This window comes from Podarcis erhardii, assembly GCF_964252035.2.
Source record: "Podarcis erhardii genome assembly, chromosome: 6".
Taxonomy (NCBI): domain Eukaryota; kingdom Metazoa; phylum Chordata; class Lepidosauria; order Squamata; family Lacertidae; genus Podarcis; species Podarcis erhardii.
In genome coordinates, this window is record NC_138510.1 from 40,090,961 (window position 1) to 40,117,162 (window position 26,202).

The 26,202-nt window shown below is 41.9% G+C and overlaps 1 protein-coding gene across 4 annotated transcripts in view; it reads right to left on the bottom strand.

The window, feature by feature from the left end:
- LOC309343408 (complement receptor type 1-like) overlaps positions 1 to 24,677 on the bottom strand; it is a 43,591-nt gene extending 18,914 nt beyond the window's left edge. For 2 of the 4 annotated variants that reach the window (XM_081864881.1, XM_081864878.1), the window contains exons 1-15: positions 19,647 to 20,491; positions 19,365 to 19,547; positions 19,063 to 19,162; positions 17,285 to 17,373; positions 15,100 to 15,291; positions 14,641 to 14,823; positions 12,768 to 12,947; positions 11,604 to 11,783; positions 10,104 to 10,298; positions 9,856 to 9,955; positions 8,868 to 8,953; positions 5,429 to 5,614; positions 3,386 to 3,568; positions 2,187 to 2,369; positions 1,259 to 1,438 (exon numbers count right to left, since the gene is read on the bottom strand). In XM_081864881.1, coding sequence (XP_081721007.1) covers positions 1,259 to 1,438; positions 2,187 to 2,369; positions 3,386 to 3,568; positions 5,429 to 5,614; positions 8,868 to 8,953; positions 9,856 to 9,955; positions 10,104 to 10,298; positions 11,604 to 11,783; positions 12,768 to 12,947; positions 14,641 to 14,823; positions 15,100 to 15,291; positions 17,285 to 17,373; positions 19,063 to 19,162; positions 19,365 to 19,547; positions 19,647 to 19,776 — 2,350 coding nt within the window. In that variant the 5' untranslated portion in view covers positions 19,777 to 20,491. Of the gene's footprint in view, positions 1 to 1,258; positions 1,439 to 2,186; positions 2,370 to 3,385; positions 3,569 to 5,428; positions 5,615 to 8,867; positions 8,954 to 9,855; positions 9,956 to 10,103; positions 10,299 to 11,603; positions 11,784 to 12,767; positions 12,948 to 14,640; positions 14,824 to 15,099; positions 15,292 to 17,284; positions 17,374 to 19,062; positions 19,163 to 19,364; positions 19,548 to 19,646; positions 20,493 to 24,127 lie in introns of those variants that run through there. The other 2 variants (XM_081864880.1, XM_081864879.1) reach the window with 2 other exon arrangements.
- Between the last annotated feature and the right edge of the window lie 1,525 nt (positions 24,678 to 26,202).

Sequence of the window (26,202 nt, forward strand, 5' to 3'; positions counted from 1 at the left end):
TTCCTCAGCAAGACAGACAGGCAATACATCCAACAATAACATACATAAGAAGTCAGCTTCCTACTTTAGATCGTAGTATAGTGTAATTAAATTTGGTTTAAAATAAAACTTCAGTTTTCAAACATTGCTGTATTAAACAACTTTAGTTGTGTGCTTGTTATTTCCCTTTGTGTTTTTGATCTTTGTTGTGCATACAACAGTCGTTGTTGCAGGCATCCATAGCTGTGCACTTAAACTTTAGCCATCCCTATGGAAATCAGAAGTGCAGAATTTGAAATGTTTTAGGTACTGCCCTTCTGACAACCACAGGGATGGTAACAGAGCAACAAGAATAGTGGATTTGCAAAAGGACAACAGCAATGCATACTCACAAAAGCACCCACCCCAACAAACAGTGACTTAATGGACCAATACCAACAAAGCAACAATAAAACATGTCGGGGGGGGGGAGAGAAATATATACAGTTTTGATATGAAATATGGAGGATATTTTCTGATGGGAAAAAGCATGCAACACGCCATAAGAGGGTTAATGACGTGGCTACACTTCAGTCATTCAACAAGAATACATAGAGCTCATAAAACCCTGACCCATTATTTGTAAATCACCAACATTATTAGCTACAGTGGACAGAAAACAAGGCTGCCCTCCCCCATTTTCTGCATACAGATTTCTGAATTATTCTCAGTCCTGTTGGAACAACTGGAACTTCTCTGTACAGAGGAAGTCTATGCTTAGGGGTTCATATTCCATACTTACAAACAGTGCTGCATACCTTTATATACTAAAATGCCATGGACCTGCACCTCAGCATAAATGCAAATTCTGATCTCTCTGGTAAAGCAAGGCCCTTCCCTTCACCACCCAGATCTTGAGTAGCTTACACAGTGGAAAGTGAGTCTTCTACGAGGTAGACTTCATTTCCCCAGCATGCTAGGAGAACTTTGAGCAGTCTGAGACTTCTCAAGAGATGTAGGAGCAAGGAAAATACATCTAAATCTGTCCCATTTCATTGAATTTTGTAATCAATTAGCCGATTGATGAAGCTGCTCCCCCAAGAGACAAATGTTTATTATAGAAAGCAAAACACTACTTGTAGACATATAAAGTCATACATTAGCTAAACTTTATTATATCCTTCCACCGCGAACTATTTTTTTAAACATATAGTGTGTCATGTATGAAATATCTTTCCTACCAATGTTTTCAGACTCGTATGATTTGCATATGCTGCTTGAAATAAAAAGGCTGACTCACCTTTGCAGTTAGGCGCTGAGGAGTTCCAAGACCCAGATGCTGTACAAAAAATTCTGGCATCTCCTATAATGCTGTATCCAGGATCGCAAGTGTATTCTACAAACCCCCCATTAGTAAAACCTTTTGCTTCCTGACTGCTGTATTTCCCATGAGCGACCACTTGAGGTGGGGGGCACTGCACTGTTGAAAGAGAGGGTAAAGTATATCAAGGAGTTAAAAAATGAAAACTGTCACAACATCTGGGATTGTGTCTCAAATTATATCTTCCAAATGCAGACTATCTTACGGTTCTGTTTTTGTACTAATGTGAAGTTTCAGTGAGCCTGACATACTAGAAATCCCAAGAGGGGTGGACTTCTTCTCTGATTTGCTGTGGGTGGTAAGCTGCAGGCCCCAAGAGTAAATTAGTACTGGAGATAATACAAGCTAGAAGTTCCTAAAAGGGCAAACTCTGATCCAATCCCTGTGAATGGCGATACTGTCTATGTAAGCAAGCAATTGCCAAGCAAGTCCAACACAATTAAAGTCTACTGTACTTCAGATGAGGAACTCAACCAAAGAAATGAGGAGATTAAGAAAAGGAAGTTGAATGGAAAAGTTGCAATATTCCCAGAATGCTGGGGAGGGGAAAGTTATTCAAAAACCACAGTAATAAAACCTCACTAGAATCTAAACAGCAGATCAGGAAAAGTACCACCAAGGAAAGAAGATGCCAGCATGGTTAAACAGCAGAGTCAAGGAAACTATTAGAGGCAAGAAGGCTTCCTTCAGAAAGTAGAAATCTTGTTCAAATGAAAACGGAAAGGAGCACCAATTTTAGCAGAAGTGCAGTTGACAGGAACAAAGACCAGTGTTAACACCAGTACAGATGATAAAAAGCAATTATATCCTCTGTTGCTGAGATTGTACAAAATGTCATCTTAAATACTTTCACAACGTGGCAGAGGACTGCTCCACTCTCCAGAAGCTGTGCAGGAAATAGATGCCTTTCCAACAAGTGAGTAACCAGGATCACAGGCATAAGTTACAGACTTCTGAGAAGTAAACACTTCCCCAGAAAAACCATTGTGATTTCCATTGGGTATATCCAGAGGCAAGGGGCACTGTGATACTAAAAGAAAAATGAAATAGGAGAGAACATTCACAATAGCATATTAATGGCACATTTAACTGAAAATGTATTATTATTTTTTACATATTTTAATGTATTTATTTATTAAATTTCTATACCACCCTTCATCTGAGGATCACAGGGCAGTTTACAATATAGAAACTCAAAAATACATAACAAAGGGGGGGATCACGAACAGTTTTAAAGAACATAGATTGCTGAATTAGCCAAAGGCCTAGGAGAACAGCAGTGTTTTTGCCAGGCACCTAAAGATCTGTAACAAAGGTGCCATGTCAGCCTCCCTGGGGAGGGCATTCCACCTGTCATCCAAGGAACACAAGGCATTTTATGGACAAACAGATTTGTATCCAATGCTAGTCCTATTCTGAGTAGACCCTTTGAAATTAATGGACACTACTAACTTGTGTGTATTACAGTACTATCCATTTACTTGGATTAGGACTACCACTGGACACAACCTACAATAAATTGCCTTAACCATGGTTAGTGAAAATAAGTCTTTCATAAGTCTATGGAGCTGCCCTGTTTGAATTTACCATAGTTCAGGTTAACCACAGTTTAGAATTTGGATGGAATGCTAAACTGCAGTTACTCTAAAACTGACATCTCCAATTTCATTTGCATAGCTTGTGCTAGAGATTTGGGGGTGCATAAGCCTGAGGGGAGACTAGTCCCTGTTAAACCATGATTTTGTGTTAAGTCCAATTATAGTCAGTGACTGGCCCAAGGACAACTAGTGAAGTTGATAGGATTGAAGATTTGAACCCATGTCTTTTGTGCATGTCCCGCTGTCTATGCCATACGCATGAGATCTGGCAATCTGTCTGCAAGTATAGCAATATCACTACTTGTGTGAACATTTACTGCAGATATTCCTGCTTCCTTCTATAACTAAAGAATTACAAATGCTTCCTGAATATTGAAGTTACGAGCATGTATGTATCTGGCTCATATTCATGCTTGCATATATATGGATGCTTCTTATTTATACTTGCCCAGTTCACAGTGAGGTAGAGCAGGGTCCCATGTACCATCTACTTGGCAATGAATCTCTCTTGTTCCAGATATTTTGTAGCCAGCATTGCAGTCTAAAGTCACCCTTTGGTTATACGTGTAGGTGTCTGAATAACCAGTTACTATCCTTCCATTCCTTACTTGAGGGGGTGGACACCGAGTCACTGAAAAGACAAAGTTTCAACAAGCATATAGTACTGAAGGTAAAAAGGAATATACCTGTTCTCTGCATATCTGTGCGTTTAGCTGGCAGTATTATAGACATGTGGATTAAGGGCTGATAGAATAGGGTGAGGAACCTCAGGCTCAGGGCCCAAATGTAGCCCACCCTGCTTCTCTATTTGACCCTCAAGTCTCTCCCCACGCTCAGGGCTGGATTAAACTTTAAGCAAAATAAGCACGTACTTAGGGCATCAAGGGAAGGGGGGTGCCACAAAAAATTTCCATTGCTGGATTTAACATGGACCATATGGTGCAGCTGAACCAGGTTCCACAAAAAAGTTTCCCAAAATAAGTGAAAAATGAATACACACGGACACACACAAATAATAATAATAAATTAGTAATAATGAATTAGTAACAACAGAGTAATGACCGCTCCCCACATTAAATGGGGGGTGCCCTTTGCATGGTCGCGCACAGCCCCCTGGACCCTATGTGGCACCATTAGCACAGGATTAGCTTCGCCTTCCCCAGGTGGGATACCTGGAGGTCTCCGCCTACCTCAGCCAGTTGCCCAATCCTGCCTGGGGAGGCGTTGCCAAGGTGATCAGGCCAGGTAGCGGGAGGGACCACCCTGACCACACAATCATTATTCTTGGGAAAACCGCAAAATTAGAATCTGGTAATTGGTAAACTGCCACTCAGTTCACTGAGGCTCATGTAGTTGTTCTTATCTTGGTCATCTCAGCTGTCCTGTTCAGTCATCCACTGAGAGTGAGTGGAGCAGTGTTCAGTACAGTGTTGCCATATTTTTTTGGGGGGGGGGTTCCTTCAAATTTGGAGATTTTTAAAGGCCTTGGTGAAAATTGTTGTTATCTCCACAGCTTTTCTGTGTGTGTGTGTTGGGGCAGCAAAATAATAACCACACAGATTTGGGAGACAATTGCTGTATCAACTTATGATGAAATTATATGTGCATCACTATGAACTCATCAGTTTATTAATTTCTCAGCTGAGCTTCAGCAGCTTCACTCATATGTGCATCGTAAATTCAGTGCAACCAAAAATGTAAAAACAAGATTCAGTCATGCTGAACTTTATAAAACAATTGTAGAAGACAATGTTAAGTCTGCCTTTCCAAATGCAGACATTCGCTTTCATATATTTTAATATTAATGGTCACAAATCATCACAGACTGCTCTGCTGAGTGTTTATTTTCTCAGTTGAAGTATATTAAAAATCCTAACAGAACAGCTATGCAACAAGGCGGGCTGGATGCCTTATCTCTACAAAGTATAGAAGCATGTGTGTTATGGAAGATTAATTTTGAGGATCTGATAAAAGACTTTTCAATTAGAAAAAGCAAGAGAAAAGTAGGAGAAATAGTGGGTGAAAGGTGAGTGGTGTCAATGGAGACAGCGATGGAGTGAGGATTCCTGCCTTCTCTTTCCAGACATTAAGCAGGAGTTTCTTTTCCACTTCCCTATTCACCCTACCAAAGAACTGCATGTTTCACCTAAGGAGGAATGCAGTTCTGATTAATAACTGGATTTTGTATTTTCAGAAATGGGGTTGTTATGTTGGAATCAACCATTGTATGTCTTTTCATCCCAGCAGTCCTAATTATAGTTGCAGGTAGGCATTGCAGCTTGTACAATACTTGGGGACATTTTGGTTTGCCCCAATATGAATCCCCCACCCTTGCCTTTGCATTTTTTTAGGAATGCATATAGCTAATGATTCTTCTTGTTGGGAAGTTATAGAGTAATGACTGCTGTGATTTTGCCAAATGTTCATGCTTATTGATTAACACAACTTCCTGCAATTAACAAAATAGGATGGAGGATATTTAAAAACACACCTCCACAATATGCACGGCCACTCCAAACACCATTTACTCCATCCTTGGTAGTACAGTAAATAGTGGCATTTCCGACAAGGGGGTGGCTTTTTTCACAGGTGTATGATACAACTGTCCCATAGAAGTAGTCATCTATGCCACTGTGCTTGCCATGAGGAACATCTGGTGGTGGAGAACACGAAATAGCTAGAGAAAGATAGAAGACAAACATATAGCATAAATGATGTATTCTGTTTTCTATTTCTGATGGCTACTACTGGAGCCAACAGATGAAGTTAACAGCGTATGTAATATTAATGACTGCTAAACTATGATTATCCCTTGAATACAGCCAGTAGTTAAAAGGAAGAAAATAATACAAGACATCCAGAGTTCCATAATCTGCCATGGAGATTACATGAAACGCAAGAACTACAATGGCTACTTATAAATACCAAAATAGAGAGATGAACTATTCTGTAAGACACATAAATTAGATAATAACAATAACAGGACAGAGACTGACCACTTTCTTTAGGCTGAAAGATTTATCAGCTTAGGAGAAATACAACCAAGGAGCATACAATAAAGAAAGTATTTTTGTTGTTGCTGCAGATACACATCAGAAGAGAGAGGATTAATGCTCCTCAGCTGGAAAATTGGAAGGAACGTCAGTCAACAATGAGATTGTTAACTACAATTCTGTGCTAAGGGCAAAGAAAGCAGCAATATCACAAACATTGTTTTAATAGTGTAAGACTAGGGACGTGGGTGGTGCTGTGGTCTAAACCACCGAGCCTCTTGGGCTTGCCAATCGGAAGGTTGGCAGTTGATTGGAAGGTTGGCAGTTCAAATCCCCGCAACGAGGTGAGCTCCCGTTGCTCTGTCCCAGCTTCTGCCAACCTAGCAGTTCAAAAGCATGCCAAAAAGTGCAAGTAGATAAATAGGTACTGCTCTGGCGAGAAGGTAAATGGCGTTTCCATGCGCTCTGACACTTGTCAGTGTCCTGTTGTGTCAGAAGTGGTTTAGTCATGCTGGCCACATGACTTGGAAAGCTGTCTGTGGACAAATGCTGACTCCCTCGGCCTGAAAAACGAAATGACTGCCACACCCCACAGTCGTCTTTGACTGGACTTAACTGCCCAGGGGTCATTTACCTTTACCTTACCTAGTGTAAGGTGTAAGATATTCTATAATGGTATTCCATTATTCTCATGATTTCATTGATAACCTGATACTATATTCTGATACTCTTGCCACAGGATTCCTGTGCTTTATAACTTTGCCATGTGATTGTGATACTGATCAGTGGCGTAGCGTGGGGGGTGCAGGGGGGGCCGGCCGCACCGGGCGCAACATCTGGGGGTTAGGGTTAGGGGGCGCAAATCCATGGGTTAGGGGGCGCAAATTACTTGCCTTGCCCTGGGTGCTGACAACCCACGCTACACCACTGATACTGATAATGTATGTAGGTTACACCAGTTTCTGTTAGTCTGGCATCCATCTTGGAACCACTCCCAAGAGCGCAAGCCTTGAACCTGTTCAGTTCCAACTTTTTCTCAAGAAATACTTTTGCCTTTTGGCCACTAGGTGGCAACCATATATCTTACAGTCCCCCAACCCCTTCATTTATACTTTCAACATGATAAATATCCCTTATCACAGACTTCCTGTGCTATGTAATTTTGCCATGTGACTGACACTGATTAGGTTAGATATAGGAAAATGAGAATATGCTACCTTAACTAGATTATTCTGAATTCAGGCCTCTTGAACCATGTGATTTCATTGATTGGGGACAACTGGTCTTTCAGTGCCAACTAGCACAAAAGTCAAAATCACTCTATTATATGAGTGCGAATAGTTATGTCCTTTTAAATTGTTACTTGTAAAAATTAAAATTTAATTTATCTGGAATCTTTTGAAATAGTAAAAGCACAAAGGTATGTAAGCTGCTCAAAATCCTATAAAAATAGGGGCAAACAAAATTATTTTCACATTATTTGATTGAAATAATATGTAATATATTATTATATTATTTGATTACAAGAATCTCTTTAATTTTCCAACAACCGTATGGTTTTTGAAGGGTTGCTGCAATGGTTCTCAAGAGTTGGGCTGACTGGCATTGACTCAAATATCCAAAGGCTATTTGCAATATTGCAAATATCGGATGTTGCCCAAGGCACAAAAGACTGGAAGAGCTGTAGTAGTGAACCACACCTACTAGTTATTCACTGATTGTCAATATAATAGCCAACCCTTGTGGTGGACGGGCCTTGAATCAGCCTCCTGGGGACCCAGAAGCCATTCAGAGCTGGGTGGTGTGTCATCCAATCAGGAGGGAGGGAGTGGAGATTTAAATGTAGGCCTAGCCCACTGATGAGGACAAACAGATTTGTATCTAATGCTGTACCCGCCTCACTTCTTCCACCCACCCCGCTGTCTCTGGGGAAGCAGCACTGGCAGTGGCACTGGTCTGGGGCAAGATCTTGCCAAAATCTCACGAGATCCTAAGATCCAATGAGACTTTGGCAAGATCTCACAAGATCTCACCAGATGTTGGTGCCACTGCTTCACGGGCATCGCCATGGCGCTGGCAGCAGGGTGCAGCAGGTGAATGAATCTGTGATATTGCAAATAGCCATATTAGGTACTGCAAGCAATGACAGTGGCATGCAGTTGACAAATGGATCTGTCATAAGATCCGGTCCCTGTGTCAGTGTCTTTGTTATGTGGCCTGTCATTTAGGTTTGGGGGCTGTCTGTAAGCAGATATGAGCCCAAGGCTGTGATATATGTAAGCCTACGAGAGGGAAGTGTTATTGTTCAGGATGGGTTGTAGGTAATTGATTATACATTTCAGTGTCTTTAGCTGGATGTTGCATGTGACAAGTGATGTTCTCTTCTAGGCCTATCCTATAGTAGATTTTCCCTCGGTGCCAGCCTTACCTTGTCAATCTGTTTTCTCCCCCATTTCATTGGGTAGGTTTTATACTCTGATACATGTCTGATGCCACTGTTTAAGTTGTGGAGTGATATGGGTAGAAGCTGGAAGCATATAAGTATGTGCAGTGGCCAATAGCTTTCCATTATGTCCATTATGTAATTGCACAGCAGTGTCCAGAAAGTGAACTTGCATTGACTGATTTAGGCTCAGGTGAAGTAAAAGTTATTAAGTCCTGGTGGAACTTCTCAGTTGCCCTCTGGAAAAATGATATACAGTGGTACCTCCGGTTAAGAACTTAATTTGTTCTGGAGGTCCATTCTTAACCTGAAACTGTTCTTAACCTGAGGTACCACTTTAGCTAATGGGGCCTCCTGCTGCTGCTGCGCGATTTCTGTTCTCATCCTGAAGCAAAGTTCTTAACCCGAGGTACTGTTTCTGGGTTAGCGGAATCTGTAACCTGAAGCGTTTGTAACCCAAGGTACCACTGTATGTTAACATGTGTTCTACTTACGCTGACAAATAGCAGTTTCACCAGTCCATACTGCTTTTAGGCCAGATATCACACACTGTCTGGAAGACAGACCAACTAGCCAGTACCTGAATTGAGATAGAAGCAATTATGGACTGTCAACTTCTTTGTCCCAGGATGCACAGAATTAAATGTATGCACCGTGTTATTAGAGGTCACGACCCACACACTTCTGCTGCGCTTGCTGATAGTGTAGTGGTTCCTCAATAAAATCGCTTTAAAAAGCTTGTAGCAGAGTTTCTTCCTGGCGGCAGATGTCAAGAGACTATGAGACTTGTGCAAAATACTCAGTCAAGAGTTACCTTTATTTCTTGGCTGGTTCACAAGCATTTTGATTCAAACTATATACAAACTATTTACATACATCTTTCCACCATGGTATAAACTCACAGCCTGTGGGTACTCTTTCCTCGCACAGGATGTTGCAACCTGCAACTTCATCTTTTTATTTTCATCCCCAGCTGTAACCAATCAGCCTAGAATGTCACTTCTAACTATTAAAGAAAACTTCTTTAACGCTACAATAACCTTTTTTTGTTTCTTTGAAGAATGACTTCCTAACATGTGTACCCATTCACAACCAATATCAAAGCTGTATACTGAGCGATTATCACAGCAAAATATATTCTATTCAGACCAGAATTCTCTCTTCTGCAAACCCTGCAATTTGCACAAGCATGCTGATATCTCCCTCTATCTGTAGTTCTGTCTCCAATCCTACTGGCACTCCCCTTAGATGATTAGTATTAGACTGCAAGACAAGTTAGTGCCTGGGACTGGCTAAATCTGTTGTCACAGGGGTCCTGTTTCTTCAAAAGCTGCATTACAATAAGAAATTGATTTATGAACCTTTTCCTGCATAGGAGGTTAGGTGAGGGGGGAAAGTTAACACCAATGACTTGTTCTTAAATCGTTAAAGGAAGAGGAGCCCTACCAGAAAAAGTAACCTTATTGATTTCCTAATGCTTACCCTTCCTCGCAGGTGTAATTTATAGTAGAACCAAATAAAAGATCTTTTGTTACAATCAGCCTCCCATGATCTGGTTCTCCTGGATATCCACATGATTTTCCTGTCAGAAAAAAAGCAAACCATACAGAATTTCTCTCTGTAATTTGTTTTAAAACAAATTTAATTAAAGCACAAAGGAAGAATGGCGCAACTTAATCAAACCACTTATATTAATATAACAATCAATACAAGGATGGTGAGAGACTCACTTTTGCAGAACTCCTGAACTCCTGACCATTCCTGATTTCTAATGCACATAAGAGAGGCCTTCAATCCGGGATGCTTAGCATAGCCTGGACGGCACATGTATTTCACAACTGAGCCAATGGGAAAGGAATTATTTTCTTTATACTCATTGAGAAGTTCAGCAAATTGTAAACTGGGTGGGGGTGCACAGCTACCTCCTGATGAGATGGAGGGAGGAAGTGGGGAGGAAGAGAGGGGAAAATGAGGCCAGTAGTTATTGTGAAGGTCTACAAAGTGTAATATTGTGCTTCTAACTTTAAACTAATCTCCAGTTCCTCCAACTATAATATAGCAGTGGTCCTCACCACTCTTTTCTCACCTGTACTGTATTTACTTATTCATTTGAATTTTATTTAAAAATATGCATATATTGCTATTCAGGGGGGGGGGAATCAATGCAGTTTACAACAATTATACATACATAAAACCATATAAAAAGTTAAAAATTATTCATTTTCTGCATTTATATGTATGTGAAACATAAAATAGGATAATTGCATCAAGCAGGAAATAATATGCACAAGACAAAAATGAGAGAAGCAATTTCATCAGTGGGAACAAGATGTGATGTCCAGTTCCTTACTCAAGCAGATTAAAGAACATTCAAGCTGTTTTATTTCTTCTGTTTCTTGGAAGGTGGTAGTGACTTCACTATTATAAGAAGGGCCTTCCTTCAACAGTTGCCAGTTTGACTTTGGGCAGCAGCCAGCATGCTTGTGCAACAAAACTTCCCACCCCTCTCTTTTCCCTGTGCCTTCTCCAGATCTGATATGGAAGGGGTGAGGGAACCCTAGAACAGGTTTAGGGTATGCACAGGGGGAGGGGGAGAAGGGGCAGTTCTACCGCACAACCAAAAGTCCTTGCACTAATAGAACTACAGTACCTTGCAGTATTAAACCACAGAGCCTAGGGCTTGCCAATCAGAAGGTCGGCGGTTCGAATCCCCGTGATGGGGTGAGCTCCCGTTGCTCGGTTCCCTGCTCTTGCCCACCTAGCAGATCGAAAGCACGTCAAAGTGCAAGTAGATAAATAGGTACCGCTCTGGGGGGAAGGTAAACGGCATTTCCGTGGGCTGCTCTGGTTCACCAAAAGCGGCTTAGTCATGCTGGCCACATGACCCAGAAGCTATACGCCGGTTCCCTCGGCCAATAAAGCGAGATGAGTGCCGCAACCCCAGAGTTGGTCACGACTGGACCTAATGGTCAGGGGTCCCTTTACCTTTACCTTGTGGTATCACTCTTTGTCTCTTCAAAGGAACCCTTCAGAAGTTCCATTAACTTGCACAGAACTGAATTCTGTGTGACAGTTCTCTAAGTGTGTGCTTTCATTATAGGAAGCAGTACTTTTTAATTATTTGCCTGGAACCAAATTTCCAAGGCTGAATGGAAGAAATGGTGTAAACATTGCTTTGTAGCTTGCCCTGCTAGAGCCAATATGGACAATCTTATGGTCAAAAGATGTACCTTCACAGTGAGGGGCAGGGGAAGACCATGTACCAGATGCTGTGCAGTAAATAGTCCTCTCTCCAATTAGACCATAGCCAGGCTCACATGTGTATTTCACAGACATTCCATTAGTAAACACTGCTGCTTCCTGGTTGTACATCCCATTTTGAACATGTGGGGGTGGCTGGCATTGAATCACTGAAAGGGAAAAAAGGTGGTTACAATGGAAAAACACATTACAAACATCCTTGACTGTAAATTCCACATTCATTTAGTGTGGCAGCACCTACACTTGGGAACTCCCTGCCTATTGATATCAAGCAGGTGCCTTCACTTTATTCTTTTTGGCATTTGCTAAAAGCATTCTTGTTTTTGGCAAGCCTACCCTGATGCTTAGAAAGTTAAAATAATTTTAATCTGTTTTACTATTTTAACTTTTGTTTTTTCTTAAAGTTGTAAAATTTCCTTGGTTTTATTTTTGTAAACTACTTTGAAATTATTGCTTTTTACAATCAAGCAGTGTATAAATTTTATGAAGCAAACAAATAATAAATACTGTTAATAAGTGTGTGTCAATCTGAACTTTTTCTTTGGGTCATGGCATGAGTAAAGGTTGACCAAACCTAACATGAAAGGAGCCCCCCCCCTTAACTTTTATTGGCTCTGGTATCATTATTATAGTTATGCTTTTTTACAAAGCATATGCTAATTCAAATGAAACATGATACATATCTATTGCACTTCTTTTTGGTCATGCATTTGCAATGGTCTGTCATTATTTGTTATTATTCCTATTTCAGGTTTCAGTCCACTCAATAAACCCCCAAAGGCTTATTTCTTCAATCACACTCTATTGCAGGTGTAGCCAACTTGGTGAACTTCAGTTGTTGTGGACTATAACTCCCATAATCTTTTACTATTGGCCATGCTGACTGGGGCTGATGAGAACTGTAGTCCAGCAACACATGAAGGGCACCAATTTGGCTATCTTTATTCAGTGGAATGATTTAAATACTTACACACCCCTGTATGGTATTGATTGGTAGAGAGTCTTTAATGAGCACAAGCTCAGAAGAGACTTTCATTCTTTTTGGTTCATATCTGAAACTGTCAAAGGAGATCCAAACAAAAGGAAAGTATTTCTGACTATTAGAAGCAAATGAAAGATATACTAGTACCTACCCCTAACACAAATGGGCACAAGAGAATCCCATGTGCTGTCAAATTGGCACTGAATTGTATGGTTGCCTTTCAGGATATAGCCAGGGTCACATTCAAATGTAATTGTCTCTTTGGGTTTAACTTGCCCTCTAGATCCTGTTATTCTTCCATTCTGGATTTCTGGATTTTCACAACCAGTGACTGCGAAGGAAAAAGGATAAAGCCATTATTAAATTCTATAATATGTGAGACGATGGTTTTCCCAGTAGTGATGTGTGGAAGTGAGAGCTAGACCATAAAGAAGGCTGATTGCTGAAGAATTGATGCTTTTGAATTATGGTGCTGGAGGAGACTCTTGAGAGTCCCATGGACTGCAAGAAGATCAAACGTATCCATTCTTAATGAAATCAGCCCTGAGTGCTCACTGGAAGGACAGATCATGAAGCTGAGGCTCCAATACTTTGGCCACCTCATGAGAAGAGAAGACTCCCTGGAAAAGACCCTGATGTTGGGAAAGATGGAGGGCACAAGGAGAAGGGGACGACAGAGGACGAGATGGTTGGACAGTGTTCTCGAAGCTATAAACATGAGTCTGACCAAACTGCAGGAGGCAGTGGAAGACAGAAGTGCCTGGCGTCCTCTGGTCCATGGGGTCACGAAGAGTCGGACACGACTAAACGACTAAACAACAGCAACAATATGTGAGACCTGAGAGAAGGGTGTATTGCAGAAAATATAAAACCTTGATGTAAAATTCAACATTTTAACTTTCTAGGATCATAGACAACCTCTTAACACTTTCCTGATAATTAGGAAGTGTATTGGTTTGTACATGTCCACAGAATGGAAGATGGCAAGATCCCCAAGAATGTACTCTATGGGGAGCTAGCTTCAAGCACCAGGCCTGTTGACAGACCAGCTCTGTGTTACAAAGCTGTCTGCAACCGTGACATGAAGGCTGGCAATATCAACCTTGCTGTGTAGGAATTCCTTGCATCCAACCACAGTGCCTGGAGACAGGCAGTCAGGTCATGTATCCATAGTAGTTACCACAGGAAAAATGACCACTGGGAGGAGTGCAGAGAGCAGAATTGCCATGGTGCACCTGCAGCAGCACAACTGGACACCTTAATCCCACTGCTGCAAGTTATTTAATGTGGGCCTGGATAGCTCAGTTGGTTAGAGCATGGTACCGATAACGCCAAGGTTGCAGGTTCAATCTCCTTATGGGACAGCTGCATATTCCTGCATTGCAGTGGGTTGAACTAGATGATCCTCAGGTTCCCTTCCAACTCTACAATTCTATGATCTGCCTCAGCTGCAGCAAAACATGTATCTCCCATATTGGTCTCTACAGCCACAGCAGGTGCTGTAACTCTCCAAATGTTTGACTTTACTCGCAAAGACACATTGTTCCATTGTCTCCCAAGACAGATTCAACATGAAGGCTGCAATCTTATCACACTTACGTAGTAGTAAATTTGGCCCTTACTTCTGAGTAAGCATATGTAAGATTCCACTGCAAGGTATTAACTATGTTTCCTACATATTAATGATTGAAAAATGAATTTATGGAACATTACATTAAAGCACTAGATGGTTTTCTCAAACAATTATTAGTGGAAACAGTCAAACATTTTACAGCAAGTGATTTGTGGGTTGCTTCTAGTGATTTGTATGTTGCTTCTTTGATTACTAGGAACAGAAACTTTAGGAGGAACAGAAACCAGAAAGAGTCATGGGAAATTTCTGCTTATTATAGTTCAAAAAGGCATTGCCTTCTATTGTGGCTCAGGTTAAAAGCCCTCATATTAGAAACTCAGTCAGGAGCAGCCTGAAAGGGAAGTCTGCGGGTGAGGAGTCTCATACGAAAGAGCTTCAAAGTGATACTTGCCCTGTTCACAGTGAGGTAGTGGAGGGTCCCATGTGCCATCCACTTGGCAATGGATCTCTCTCGAGCCAGCTATTTTGTGGCCAGCATTGCAGTCTAATGTCACCCTTTGGTTATATGTGTAGGTGGCGGAATAACCAGTTACTATTCTTCCATTTTCAATTTGAGGAGCTGGACAGTGAGCCACTGAAAAGAAGATGTGTTTAATAAACATACAGCTACAAAGGACAAAGTAAAAGAATAGACCCTCACTCAGTGCATCTGTGCCTTTATCTGCTGCATCATGGACAGGTGGGTTGGTTTTGAAAATTTAGAAGTATTGATACCTAATAGTTATTCTGTTAGAGCTATCAGAAGAAAATGCTTGCCACATTACCAAATCATCATGTTTAGGAATTAACACAAATTGGACCTTTCCATATAAACAATAGAAGAACACAGAGTAACACTGGAAAACCACACCTCCACAATATGCACGGCCACTCCAAATTCCATTTAATCCATCCTTAGTAGTACAGTAAATAGTGGCATTTCCCACAAGGGGGTGGCCTTTGTCACAGGTGTATGTTACAGCTGTCTCATAGGAGAAGTCATTCATGGACCTGCCACTGTGCTTGCCATGGGGAACATCTGGTGGTGGAAAGCATGGAATACCTAGAAACATAAGCAGAAGATACATGCCAAAGATAAATATTTTAGTGGTTTTTTTTTTAATATTTATTGTGTCTTAGTTCATTTTGCATCTAAACATCTCCCTACCTAAGGAAACACTAGTGCTTTCATTTAATTTGAGGAAATGCAGTGGTGTTCAGTTATTATCTTTGTAAATTAGAAATCTGAAAGTTTTTTAATACCCTACAGGAATTGTATTTTTGAACACTTATTTTTGTATTTGTGAATTGTTATACTGAATTTCTTTTGTAAGACTGTCCGACGGTTTTGTAAGTGTAAGAATAATAATAAAAACAGAGAGTGGCACATAGGGAATTTTTTTCTGGATACTAGACGCTAAGCAGGCATAGAAGGCTTGTGTGACGCTGCAGAAATAGTACATCATACCTGCCAGTTATATCTGGCAATCATTAATTTCATCTTTTTTGTTTGAAAATTATATTAATTTCATGTAAGTAAGGAAGCCTACTTTTTCCTGACACATCCATGCAAAGTTCTTTCATTCACAGTATTTTAACCTTTCCCCTATAATGAAAATTTAAAAAGTACATCTACAAAAATTTAACTATATTATATTTGCATAACTGTACTCATGTCAGTCTAATTCACTTCAGGGAACCTCTTCTATAGAAGTTAGTGGGAGTGAATCAGGACCCATTTTTTTTAGTTACGGTATTTATTTTATAACAAAGAAACATTTATCTGGACAGCATCCATGTGACAAGAGATGGGCAAAATTGCATTGTGCCATTCAGGCTAACAGGCAAGTAACAATTGTTACAGGCACAGGAGCAAACTCAGGGCTGAGGACCCTTTGCCCATCCCCATAAAATATTTGAGAGGGCTGCTCGTCCCCCGAAGTTGATGAGAATTGCCATTCAAATGGTGTGTGTGTGCCGCACCATGTGAACAGTTATGCAGGGTGGGGCTTACTTGCCCCTCCGATTTTATTCAAGTTGGCAGCCCTGGTTACAGGTAAGGCCCTCCCTCACATCAGTACGTTCGCAAAATAGCTTGAAGATACAGGAGTCTGCTTCAATTTTTCTTATACTGAATGTGACCAATATTGAACCATTGTCTATTCCTATGTTTATTTGCTTATTTCAGCAGAGTCTCAGAGGTTATCCCAAAGAGTGAGTTATACTATGCTTCGTGAAACAAAGCTTCAATGCCATAATTTGATTTAGGTAAAGGTAAAGGAACCCCTGACAGTTAGGTCCAGTCGCGGACAACTCTGGGGTTGCAGCGCTCATCTCGCTTTATTGGCCGAGGGAGCCGGCGTACAGCTTCCGGGTCATGTGGCCAGCATGACTAATCTGCTTTTGGCAAACGAGAGCAGCGCACAGAAATACTGTTTATCTTCCTGCCAGAGCGATACCTTTTTATCTACTTGCACTTTGATGTGCTTTCGAACTGCTAGGTGGGCAGGAGCTGGGACTGGGCAATGGGAGCGCACCCCGTCACAGGGATTTGAACCACCAACTTTCCAATCAGCAAGCCCTAGGTTCAGTGGTTTAGACCACAGCGCCACCAATGTTGTATTTTCAGTTGCTGTAACCTGCCTTGGAACCTTAAGGTGCAGTATAGGTAAGAAATTAAAGTACAGTCATACCTCGGGTTAAAGCAGCTTCAGGTTGCATTTTTTTGGGGTTTTTTGCCGAATCCTGGAAGTACCGGAACGGGTTACTTCTGGGTTTTGGCAGTCGCGCATGCGCAGAAGCACTAAATCGCGCTTTGTGCATGCGCAGACACGGGTTGCGAATGTGCATTCCGCATGTATCACGTTTGCAACCCGGGCGTCCACTGTAACAACAAGATCAACATTTTGACACTGATTTACCTCTAATACTGCTAGACGAGAGCATGCAAATGTATTAACCCTTTACCATCCATACTAAATTGATTTTGAGGTGTTCCTGGTGCCATATAAGAATACTATTTACAAACATAGCAGTAAAAAATATGTTTTACTTACGCTGACAAAGAGGAATATCATTAGTCCACCCTACTTTTCGGCCAAATACGACACACTTTCTGCTGGAAGTACTACCAATTAACCTGTGCCTGTATCAAGAAAGAAGTAGCTGTGGGTTGTCTTGTTCTGCCTCGTGAGATGCATAGAACTGATGTGCTTATAATGTGAACGTTCTTCTTACTGACTTTCCACAAACAAATGAAATGCTTTTTGAAAGACAGGGAAGCACATTTCTTGTCAGCCAGGATTGTGCAGCTATCTCAACATATCTTACAATATTCATTTAATTAATATGTTCACCCCTCTTTCAATTGTTCTTGGTGTTGAGTGTCCCAGTTAACTAATATCCATTGAGCAAGCAATCCAGTACACTTCCTGGGGTAATATGGATTTATAACGCAACATACCTAATTTATTTTATTTGTATGTTAAGAAATATGATACATTGTCCTCTGAAAGGAATGACTGAAAATGGTTACATGCCAACACTGATAAAAGCTAGTGGGGCTGGGCCAGGGGGGTGATCGATGCCTCATAACAAGAGGCGGTGGTTCCTGCCTGGAGGAGGCAGTGGTAAAACCATCCTTAAGAAACCCTCCCTGGACTCAGAAATCTTTGACTACCGGCCAGTTGCTAATCTCCCCTTCATGAGCAAGGTTCTTGTCAAGGTTCTGGTGGTTGTGGACCAGACCCAGGTGCTCTTGGAGGAAACTGATTTTCTAGATCCATTTCAGTTGGGGTTTCGGCCTAGTTTTGGCACAGAAACTGTTTTGGTTGCCCTGCATGATGACCTCTGTTGGGAGAGAGACAGGGGAAATGTTTCCCTGTTAATTCTCCTCGACCTCTCAGCAGCTTTTGATACCATTGACCATAGCATCCTTCTGGAGCAGTTGTCTGAGTTGGGGATAGGTGGCACTGCTTTGTGGTGGTCCTGGACATTGCATCCATCATCTGAGGCCCTCTTTCGTGTACCTCCTTCACATGAAGATGGGAACAGGAGAATGGGCCTTTTCTGTGGCGGCTCCCCATTTGTGGAATGCTCTCCCTTGGGAGGTTCACCTGGCACCTTCATTATATAGGTGTCACGTGAAAACGTTCCTCTTCAACAAGGCCTTTGGCTGATAAGGAGGGCTATTGTTTTGGCTTAATTATTTTATCTTGTATTTTTTTCTGACATCTTTTGATGAAGAGCGGTATGAAAAATTAATAAGTAATTTTTTGCACATGGAAGCATGTGCAAAGACTTCTGCTTGTACAATGCGACTTTCTCTCCCTTCCTGTGTGTCTCCTGAAATTGCCCCCAGAACAGTGGGGGGAGAGCATGGGGGGGGGGGTGATCTGCCTGGCAAACTGAAATGCTTCACAGTAGGAACGTTCCTCATAGGGTGGCGTTGATTTCCACCCTGTGTGCTCAGATCCTTAAAAACAAAAATATTGCCACCTATTACAGTGGCCAACCATATGCCTAAGGAGGACATGAATGCAAGGCACTTCATTCCTTTCTGAACAAACAGGCCTAGAATTAAGTGTAGAAAATCGTTAGTCTCTATAGTTACAAGCTCTCTCCTTTTCTATGTGTTCGGTGCCTTTAAAAACTGCATAGTGAACCAATGGAAATAAGTCAAATTAGATTTTTCTGTCTGGGAGATAAAAGTGAGGGGAAAAGCTTTACCAGATTCTTTCTGCTTATGCAACTAGGGGAGATAGAGCAGCCCTAGTGGGAAGTCAGGCCAGAGGGAGCAGAGGAATTCTCCCTTCTTGGCTTTTTTGATGCTTACCCTTCATTGCAGGTGTAATGTACAGTGGAACCGAATAAAATATCTTGGGGCACAATCAACTTCCCATTATCTGGTTCCCCTGGATTTCCACAAGATTGTCCTAGCAGGAAGAAAGAGACAAAGTGTGCCTTAAAGTACAATGCTGATCTAAAGTTTCCATCTGCTTTTCGTTTTAAATTAATAAATTCTCAAGGGCAGAACTGCACACCTCAATACATCTCTTGTATTCAAACCACTGAAATGATTCAGATTGGTACACAGCATATTCTCACAAGTATTTCAAAGAATGTTATGACACTCACGTTTACAGAGCTCCAGAACTTTGGACCATTCCTGGCTTTGAAGGCACTTAATAGAGTACCTCAGTCCAGTATAGCCTGGACGGCACATATATTTCACAATCGAGCCAACGGGAAATAAGTTCTTTTGCTTATACTCGTCGGTTAGCTCAGCAAAGTTTAACCTAGGTGGAGGGCCACAGCCACCTAATGATAAAAAGAGAAGAGGGGGGGGGGGAATCAAGGAAATGTGAAGCTCTGCCCAGTGCAATTTTGTGTTTTGAACCACCATATCATTTCCTCCACCTGTAACATGGAAATGACCACTCCTTATCATCAAAAGTAACCACTGGGTGCAGTAGCTGTACAGAACTGGTGGGAGTCTGATTCCTTGTGGGATATGCCACAAGTTAAATGTATTAGAATGTGAATGCATTAGGCTTTCTGTATTTATCTTCTAGCTGTTCTGGAATAATTAATTGCCATGGGCCTTTTTCAGGTGGCAGTTGCCCCAAGCCTCACACATGGTGGGACCATGTCAGCATTGGTATTGCTATGGTGCTGACAACTTTTAGAAACAACAGACAGCAAGGGAACTGCCATCTCCACTCACTGCCTCTCTCACCATTTGGGCTGGGCTCCCCCCTGACCCCACCAGAGGTCACTGGTGAGGAACTGTGAGGGAGAGCAATAGGATAACCTCTGGCATTGATGTTATCAACAGGATACCTGTGGGCCTACCTAACATGATGGGAAAGACAACAACCCAGCAAATTACAACTAGGCAAAGACAAAGGCCTTACACCCTGAAAAGTCAACAACTTTGCACTGCATTCCAGTCTCTTCTGGGCAGGTTGGGCCACCAGGCTATTTTTCAGGCCTGTTTTACCTGTAGGCAGCTCATTTCCAGGAAACTCAGAGGAGATGAGATAGGGAATTACTCTAATTGGATGCTGCCAGCAAAGATCAAAGAGAGACCAATTAGGACTCTTCCTCCTCTTCTCTCTGGGGATAGTTCTAGCTGGAAAAAGCCTGTAGAGAAAAGTTATAAACTGATTGCTGCTAGCATGCAGGCATGTGGACTTAGAGAGACTAGGAGACAATAAATTAGCAGCAATGTCTACACCATCACCAAGAAAGAAAGGTACGTAATGTGGCTGGGGGGAAAGGACAATAGAGGCCTGTGGCTGGGAGAGGAAGTAGAGCAGTCAGGGCCTGGGACATATTAGCATAAATATGCATATGTGTGTGCACTATAATTTTATTTAAAGATGATCTGAGGAAATTAATTGGATGTTCTACTTAAGATGGGACATGGGAGCAACAATTGAAGTGAATTCTGTGTGTGTGTGAATTTTAGAAATGAAATCTTCATACACTGCTTCTGATGTCATTCATTCTCTCTCTCTCTCTCTCTCTCTCTCTCTCTCTCTCTCACACACACACACACACACACACACACACACAGAGAGAGAGAGAGAGAGAGGGGGGGTAAGGATAATGTTAATACATTTTTAAAATATGCATGGTTGGCTAAGGGAATGGGGACAAATGCTACATCAAGAAAGGCCCCTCAAATGAACTTTCTGCCTCCGGGCTTTTCATAATCACTTCAGAAATGGTTACCTTTGTTTCATGCTTCAAAAGTTTTGGATCCATATGGAGGTTTCAAAGAGCATGTGGCAACAGTTCAGTGGGAGACCAAAATGCCCCATGGACCTAGCATAGGGACTTTCCCAACGATCAAACTGATCCACACAATAGGTTTCTAGAAGTTGCAATTGGCAATTAGGGATTGTCAAAAACCACACGTTTCTGGAAATTTCAACTCTCCTGTGGATGTGCTGCCAGGCAAATGTAGTTTTTGACAATCACTGCATTGGAACTCAGTAATTTCATTTCACCAAATGATGAAGAGAGTTCTTACTAATCTGTATAGTACCAAAAATTGTACTAATTATTATTTATATTAATGGACTTATCACTTGCTTGCATCTTTGGCTTTAGTGGCCAATGGCTATCATACCACACACACTTACCTGGGATTAAGTTTCATTGAATACTGTGGAGCTTGCTTTTGAGTAAAGTAAACTTGCATATGAATCTAAAGCATTGTGGAAAGTTGGAATGACAGCAAAGAGGCAAAATGTTGATCAAAAAGACTGCTAATAGAAAGATAAATAATTATTTCCCCTAATTGTAGATTTTTGTAAAAAAAAAAACCACCAGCTACAACAAACTATTCAACAGACTGTTATACAAATTTTAAGGCACATACACAGAGCAGGTACACGCTCCACAGAAAACCAATCCTTCGCCCTTCAAAAATTAGGGAACATTTCTCCCCAAAATAGACATTTTATTTGAGTTCACTGAGCAATCCCAAAGCCATCTTTACTCTCTTAATGACCCCAAGTATCATTATTTTTTGCTGCAGAAGGAAGCATGTTGGAAACACCTTTCCCAATAGATTGCCTGAGTTATTTTCACTTGCAAGTCCTTCAAATCCTATAGAGGTTTTCAACCTTTTTGGGTCCACGGCTCCCTTGACCAACTACATTCCTTCTGCAGCACCCCTGTGGTGCTCAGGAGCCAAGTTATGTCACTCCTTGCCTGCAGAGCTGGCAGCTCCTTACTGCTTTTTGAACACCCTCCCTTGTGGAGCATTCCCTCAGCCTCCTCTCCTCCCCCCAAGAGTCCTCCGGGCAGCCACTGCTGCCACCACTGAGCTGCCCACCCTGCCCCAAAGAGAGGTGCCTCCTCACACTGCCCCACAGGGGCCTGGGAAGCACCCCCTGCCCAGCCCCAGAGGCACCATTCAGAGGAGGAAGGGAAGGTAAGAGGGACAGAGGCCAGTGTTGTCCACAGCACCCCTGAACATCATTCAAGGCACCCCAGGGTGCCACGGCACACTGGTTGAAAACCACTGCTGTAAATAGATAAACATATTTGTATGATTGGACCACTGCTCTACAAAACCAGTCTGGCAAGTATCTGTTAAAAACAGAGCAGACCTGTCAAAAGAGCATATACCTACAAATAGGTGAAAATTCCTATTGGGGCCAGGAGAGGTATTGTCAGGTACCTTGACCAACAGGAGACAAGTCATACTCTCAAATTTCTATTGTAGACCTTTTCCTATAAAGCATGTATGATGATTTTGGGTGGTCTTTGGCTAAGGGGTTGGGCAATTTCTGTAGTGTCTGTTGTTGTTGTCTGTTGTTGTTGATGATGATGATGATGATGATGATGATGATAGACTTAAAGGATACTGGGTCTCTTGATTGGGAGTTGAGCTGCAAAACACCCCATTTTTTTTTGTATAATAACAAGAATTCTCTCCCAGGAAAGATCAGACAGTTCCCTTCCCTGGTCATGTTCAGGAAGAATTCTGAACATTCCCTGGTCATGTTCAGAAAGATTAGAAATCTTTTTGTTATTGTTGGATATGTTGTTTGTTAGTTGTCCTTGCATCTTTGGGAGGGAGGGAGATAAACAAACTTAACGGATAAATATTGAGACTTTACATCAGACAGCATATGTATTGCAATTTTACATCAGATAGCACAATAAAGAAATCTACTTATGCACTGCTAATCATAGTGTCTAGGACACATAGTGAAATATTTATACATAATCCATTGATTAATGAGGAACATCCCAAATAAGATTGCCATATATTACGTGCATTGTTTTATTAGACAGCTCTCCCGCTCCGCCCACTTTCTAATACAAAAGTTAGTAATCAAATGGGACTTTTTAAAATTGTTTATTTATAAGAAGCCACTGAGGAAGTTTAATATTTTGCAGTTTCTTCCTTCAGAAACTTCCTCTTGCTATTTTATGTAATGGATTTATAGAAGTATTCAACTGACTCTCTTCATTCACTGAAGAAGCACAATTGTAAGAAGAAGAATAAAAGAAGCATAATTGTACCAACCTGGCCACACCTTAAAATACCAGTGTTACTATAGGCTACATGCTGTGGTGGCTGTGTGTTTGGCATTAATGCTAAATGTAAGCATGTATGTCTCTTCAATGTAACCAGAAACCTTGACTGTCCTAGGTTTCTTGATTGTGCAGAAGAACCCTATGGACAGACACACAGTACCATGCACATACAACCAGAAGGGTCTGACCACAGACAGCATTAGATTTGGGATGGATGTGTCAGTAGCAGGCATCATCCCACTCTCCTCATGTACTTGGTGAACATGTTGCCTGCTAATTAGGCAGGCAACATCAGCCCCTTGCAGATGACCACAGTGCTGGAGACACAGTCAGGTTGTGCATCCATAGCAGGGACCAGTGGAAGAATGACCGCTGGGAGGAGTGCAGAGAGAAGAAATGTCATGGTGTAGCTGCAGCAGCACAACTGGACACCTTCATCTGCCCCAGCTGCAACACAACATGTCTCTCCTGTATCAGCCTCTATAGCTACAACAGGCACTGTAGCCTTCCAATGGTTTGACTTCACTCCCAAAGGCACACTCCTCCATTGTCTTCTGAGACAGATGGATGCCAACCAACAACAAACAATATAAAGCAAGGATTAGGAGCCATCCCTCCCCTCCCCATTAGCTACCCTCTTGAAATCCCTTTTAACTGCCAATGACCCTTCCTTAAGCTCCTTTCTCCCAACAGAAGTGGAACAAAAATGTATTGCCAACTCAAGCAGCACCAACTTTTGCCACATTCCATGGGGAAGGGAGCCTCTCCCCGCAAAAAGATGGGAAAGGAGAAGTACAGAAGCTAGACATAAAGAGTCCCAATTCCCAACTTCTCACCTTGATCTTCCAAAGTAATGGCCAGAAGTTCCATCAAGCCCCATAATAAAGGAAGCATGCATGCAAGCATCATAGCTCTCACTCAGGTCACAGCAATGAATGAGAAGTTGCTGAACCTAATAGGGATATATAAATAAATGCAGAAGAGGAAGCAGCAGCAGCAGGCAAATAAATGGGGCTTTCACAGAAAAAAACCCAAAGGAAGCTTGACAGAGAACTATATAAAAGGCTTCCCAGTCTTTCTCAGCACTTAAAAGCATTGTGTAAGCTCCAGGCAGACATTAGCCCAGAGTCTGGTTTCAGTTTGAACATAGAAAATAGAAAGGGTTAAGTTGATGAGATTCTCTTTTGAGAAATTATGCACTGGTTCTGGCCATCCTACCTCCAAACCTATTTTATAGTTACTATAGTGCCACTGCTGAAAACTGTCCTCAGCTCAGCCTCCATTTCTTCCAAGAAGATACAAAAAACTGTATTACATTAAGGCTGAGCTGCTGCCTTTGGACAGCAAAAAGGCTGGCAGAGTCACTGGCTTTTAGAATTAGCACCCCTATTGTCCTGGGACACGGACAATACAGGGATGCGGGTGGCGCTGTGGGCAAAACCTCAGCGCCTAGGACTTGCTGATCGTATGGTCGGCGGTTCGAATCCCCGTGGCGGGGTGCGCTCCCGTCGTTCGGTCCCAGCGCCTGCCAACCTAGCAGTTCAAAAGCACCCCCGGGTGCAAGTAGATAAATAGGGACCGCTTACCAGCGGGAAGGTAAACGGCGTTCCGTGTGTTGTGCTGGCTCGCCAGATGCAGCTTGTCATGCTGGCCACGTGACCCGGAAGTGTCTGCGGACAGCGCTGGCTCCCGGCCTATAGAGTGAGATGAGCGCACAACCCTAGAGTCTGTAAAGACTGGCCCATACGGGCAGGGGTACCACCTTATTGTCCTGGGAAATACTGAAATTGGAAGATTAGGATGAGTTATGCTAGGATGAAGTTTTACTATTTGGCACCTTAAAATGCACCTCTTACCAACAGCTATGCGATTCCAGGGGCTGGGATTTTTGCCTACTTTCCAAGCTGATTAGTAAGCACTGCATTTTACCGCTTACCATACATCTATGGTCTGAATTCAGTTGTTTGTTTTGCACTGCAAATTCTACTCATGGGATTTGCTTGGCAAGTGAGGCACTGAGCTTACTCAAAACAGACGGACACCAGCATACAGAAACTGTTCTTAACTAATGGTATATGCCATTTACAATTAAATAATTAAAGGAAAATTAATAGTGGATTCAGACACGAGTTTTCCTTTCCTTTATCCCATTCCTGTGTCCACATTCCAGTTTGGAAAGCTTTAGTCAGTTGTGGCTTCCCAGCATATGTTCACACACTCAGATATGTGAGCAAGCAGTTCCCTTCTGCAACTTTTTACAGCATTTCCTGCACTGAAGTGTTCTCAGTGTATGAAATACATAACACAGAAAGGGATTTGCAGTACCAATGCACATGCAACTGCAGAGTACACATATAATTGCATCTCCTGCTAATCACCCACTGCAGAATCATAGAATCATAGAGTTGGAAGAGACCACAAGGGCCATCGAGTCCAACCCCCTGCCAAGACAGGACCCAGTATGGTACGCAACACTTCAGTGATTGCAGGGGATAACAGAACTATTATTCCTGCTTTTATTGTAGTAGCAGAGCAAACTAGAGGCTCACAGGCACATGGACTTACTATGCATGAAGGACTGGGTGGCCACAGGCAAGCTCAAAGTTAAACATTCATGTTTGTGAGGCTGATGGGAGTTGTGGTCCAAAATTATCTGGAAAGCTTTAGCTACTTTGAGTTCTAAGGGTTTTTACATAAAAAAGCCGCCAACTTAAAATAAATTTCTACAGTCAGCTGCCAATTACATTTCAATTAATGCACATATTAACAAAGCCGCTATACAGATGCCTTTTTCCACAGCAGGGAATATGGAGAAATTAGTTACAAACAATGCAAGTCTCACTATTACAAGGAAAGGCCATGTTTAGTATTGCTCATTGTAGCTACCATAACCAAATGACCTTTAAAAAAA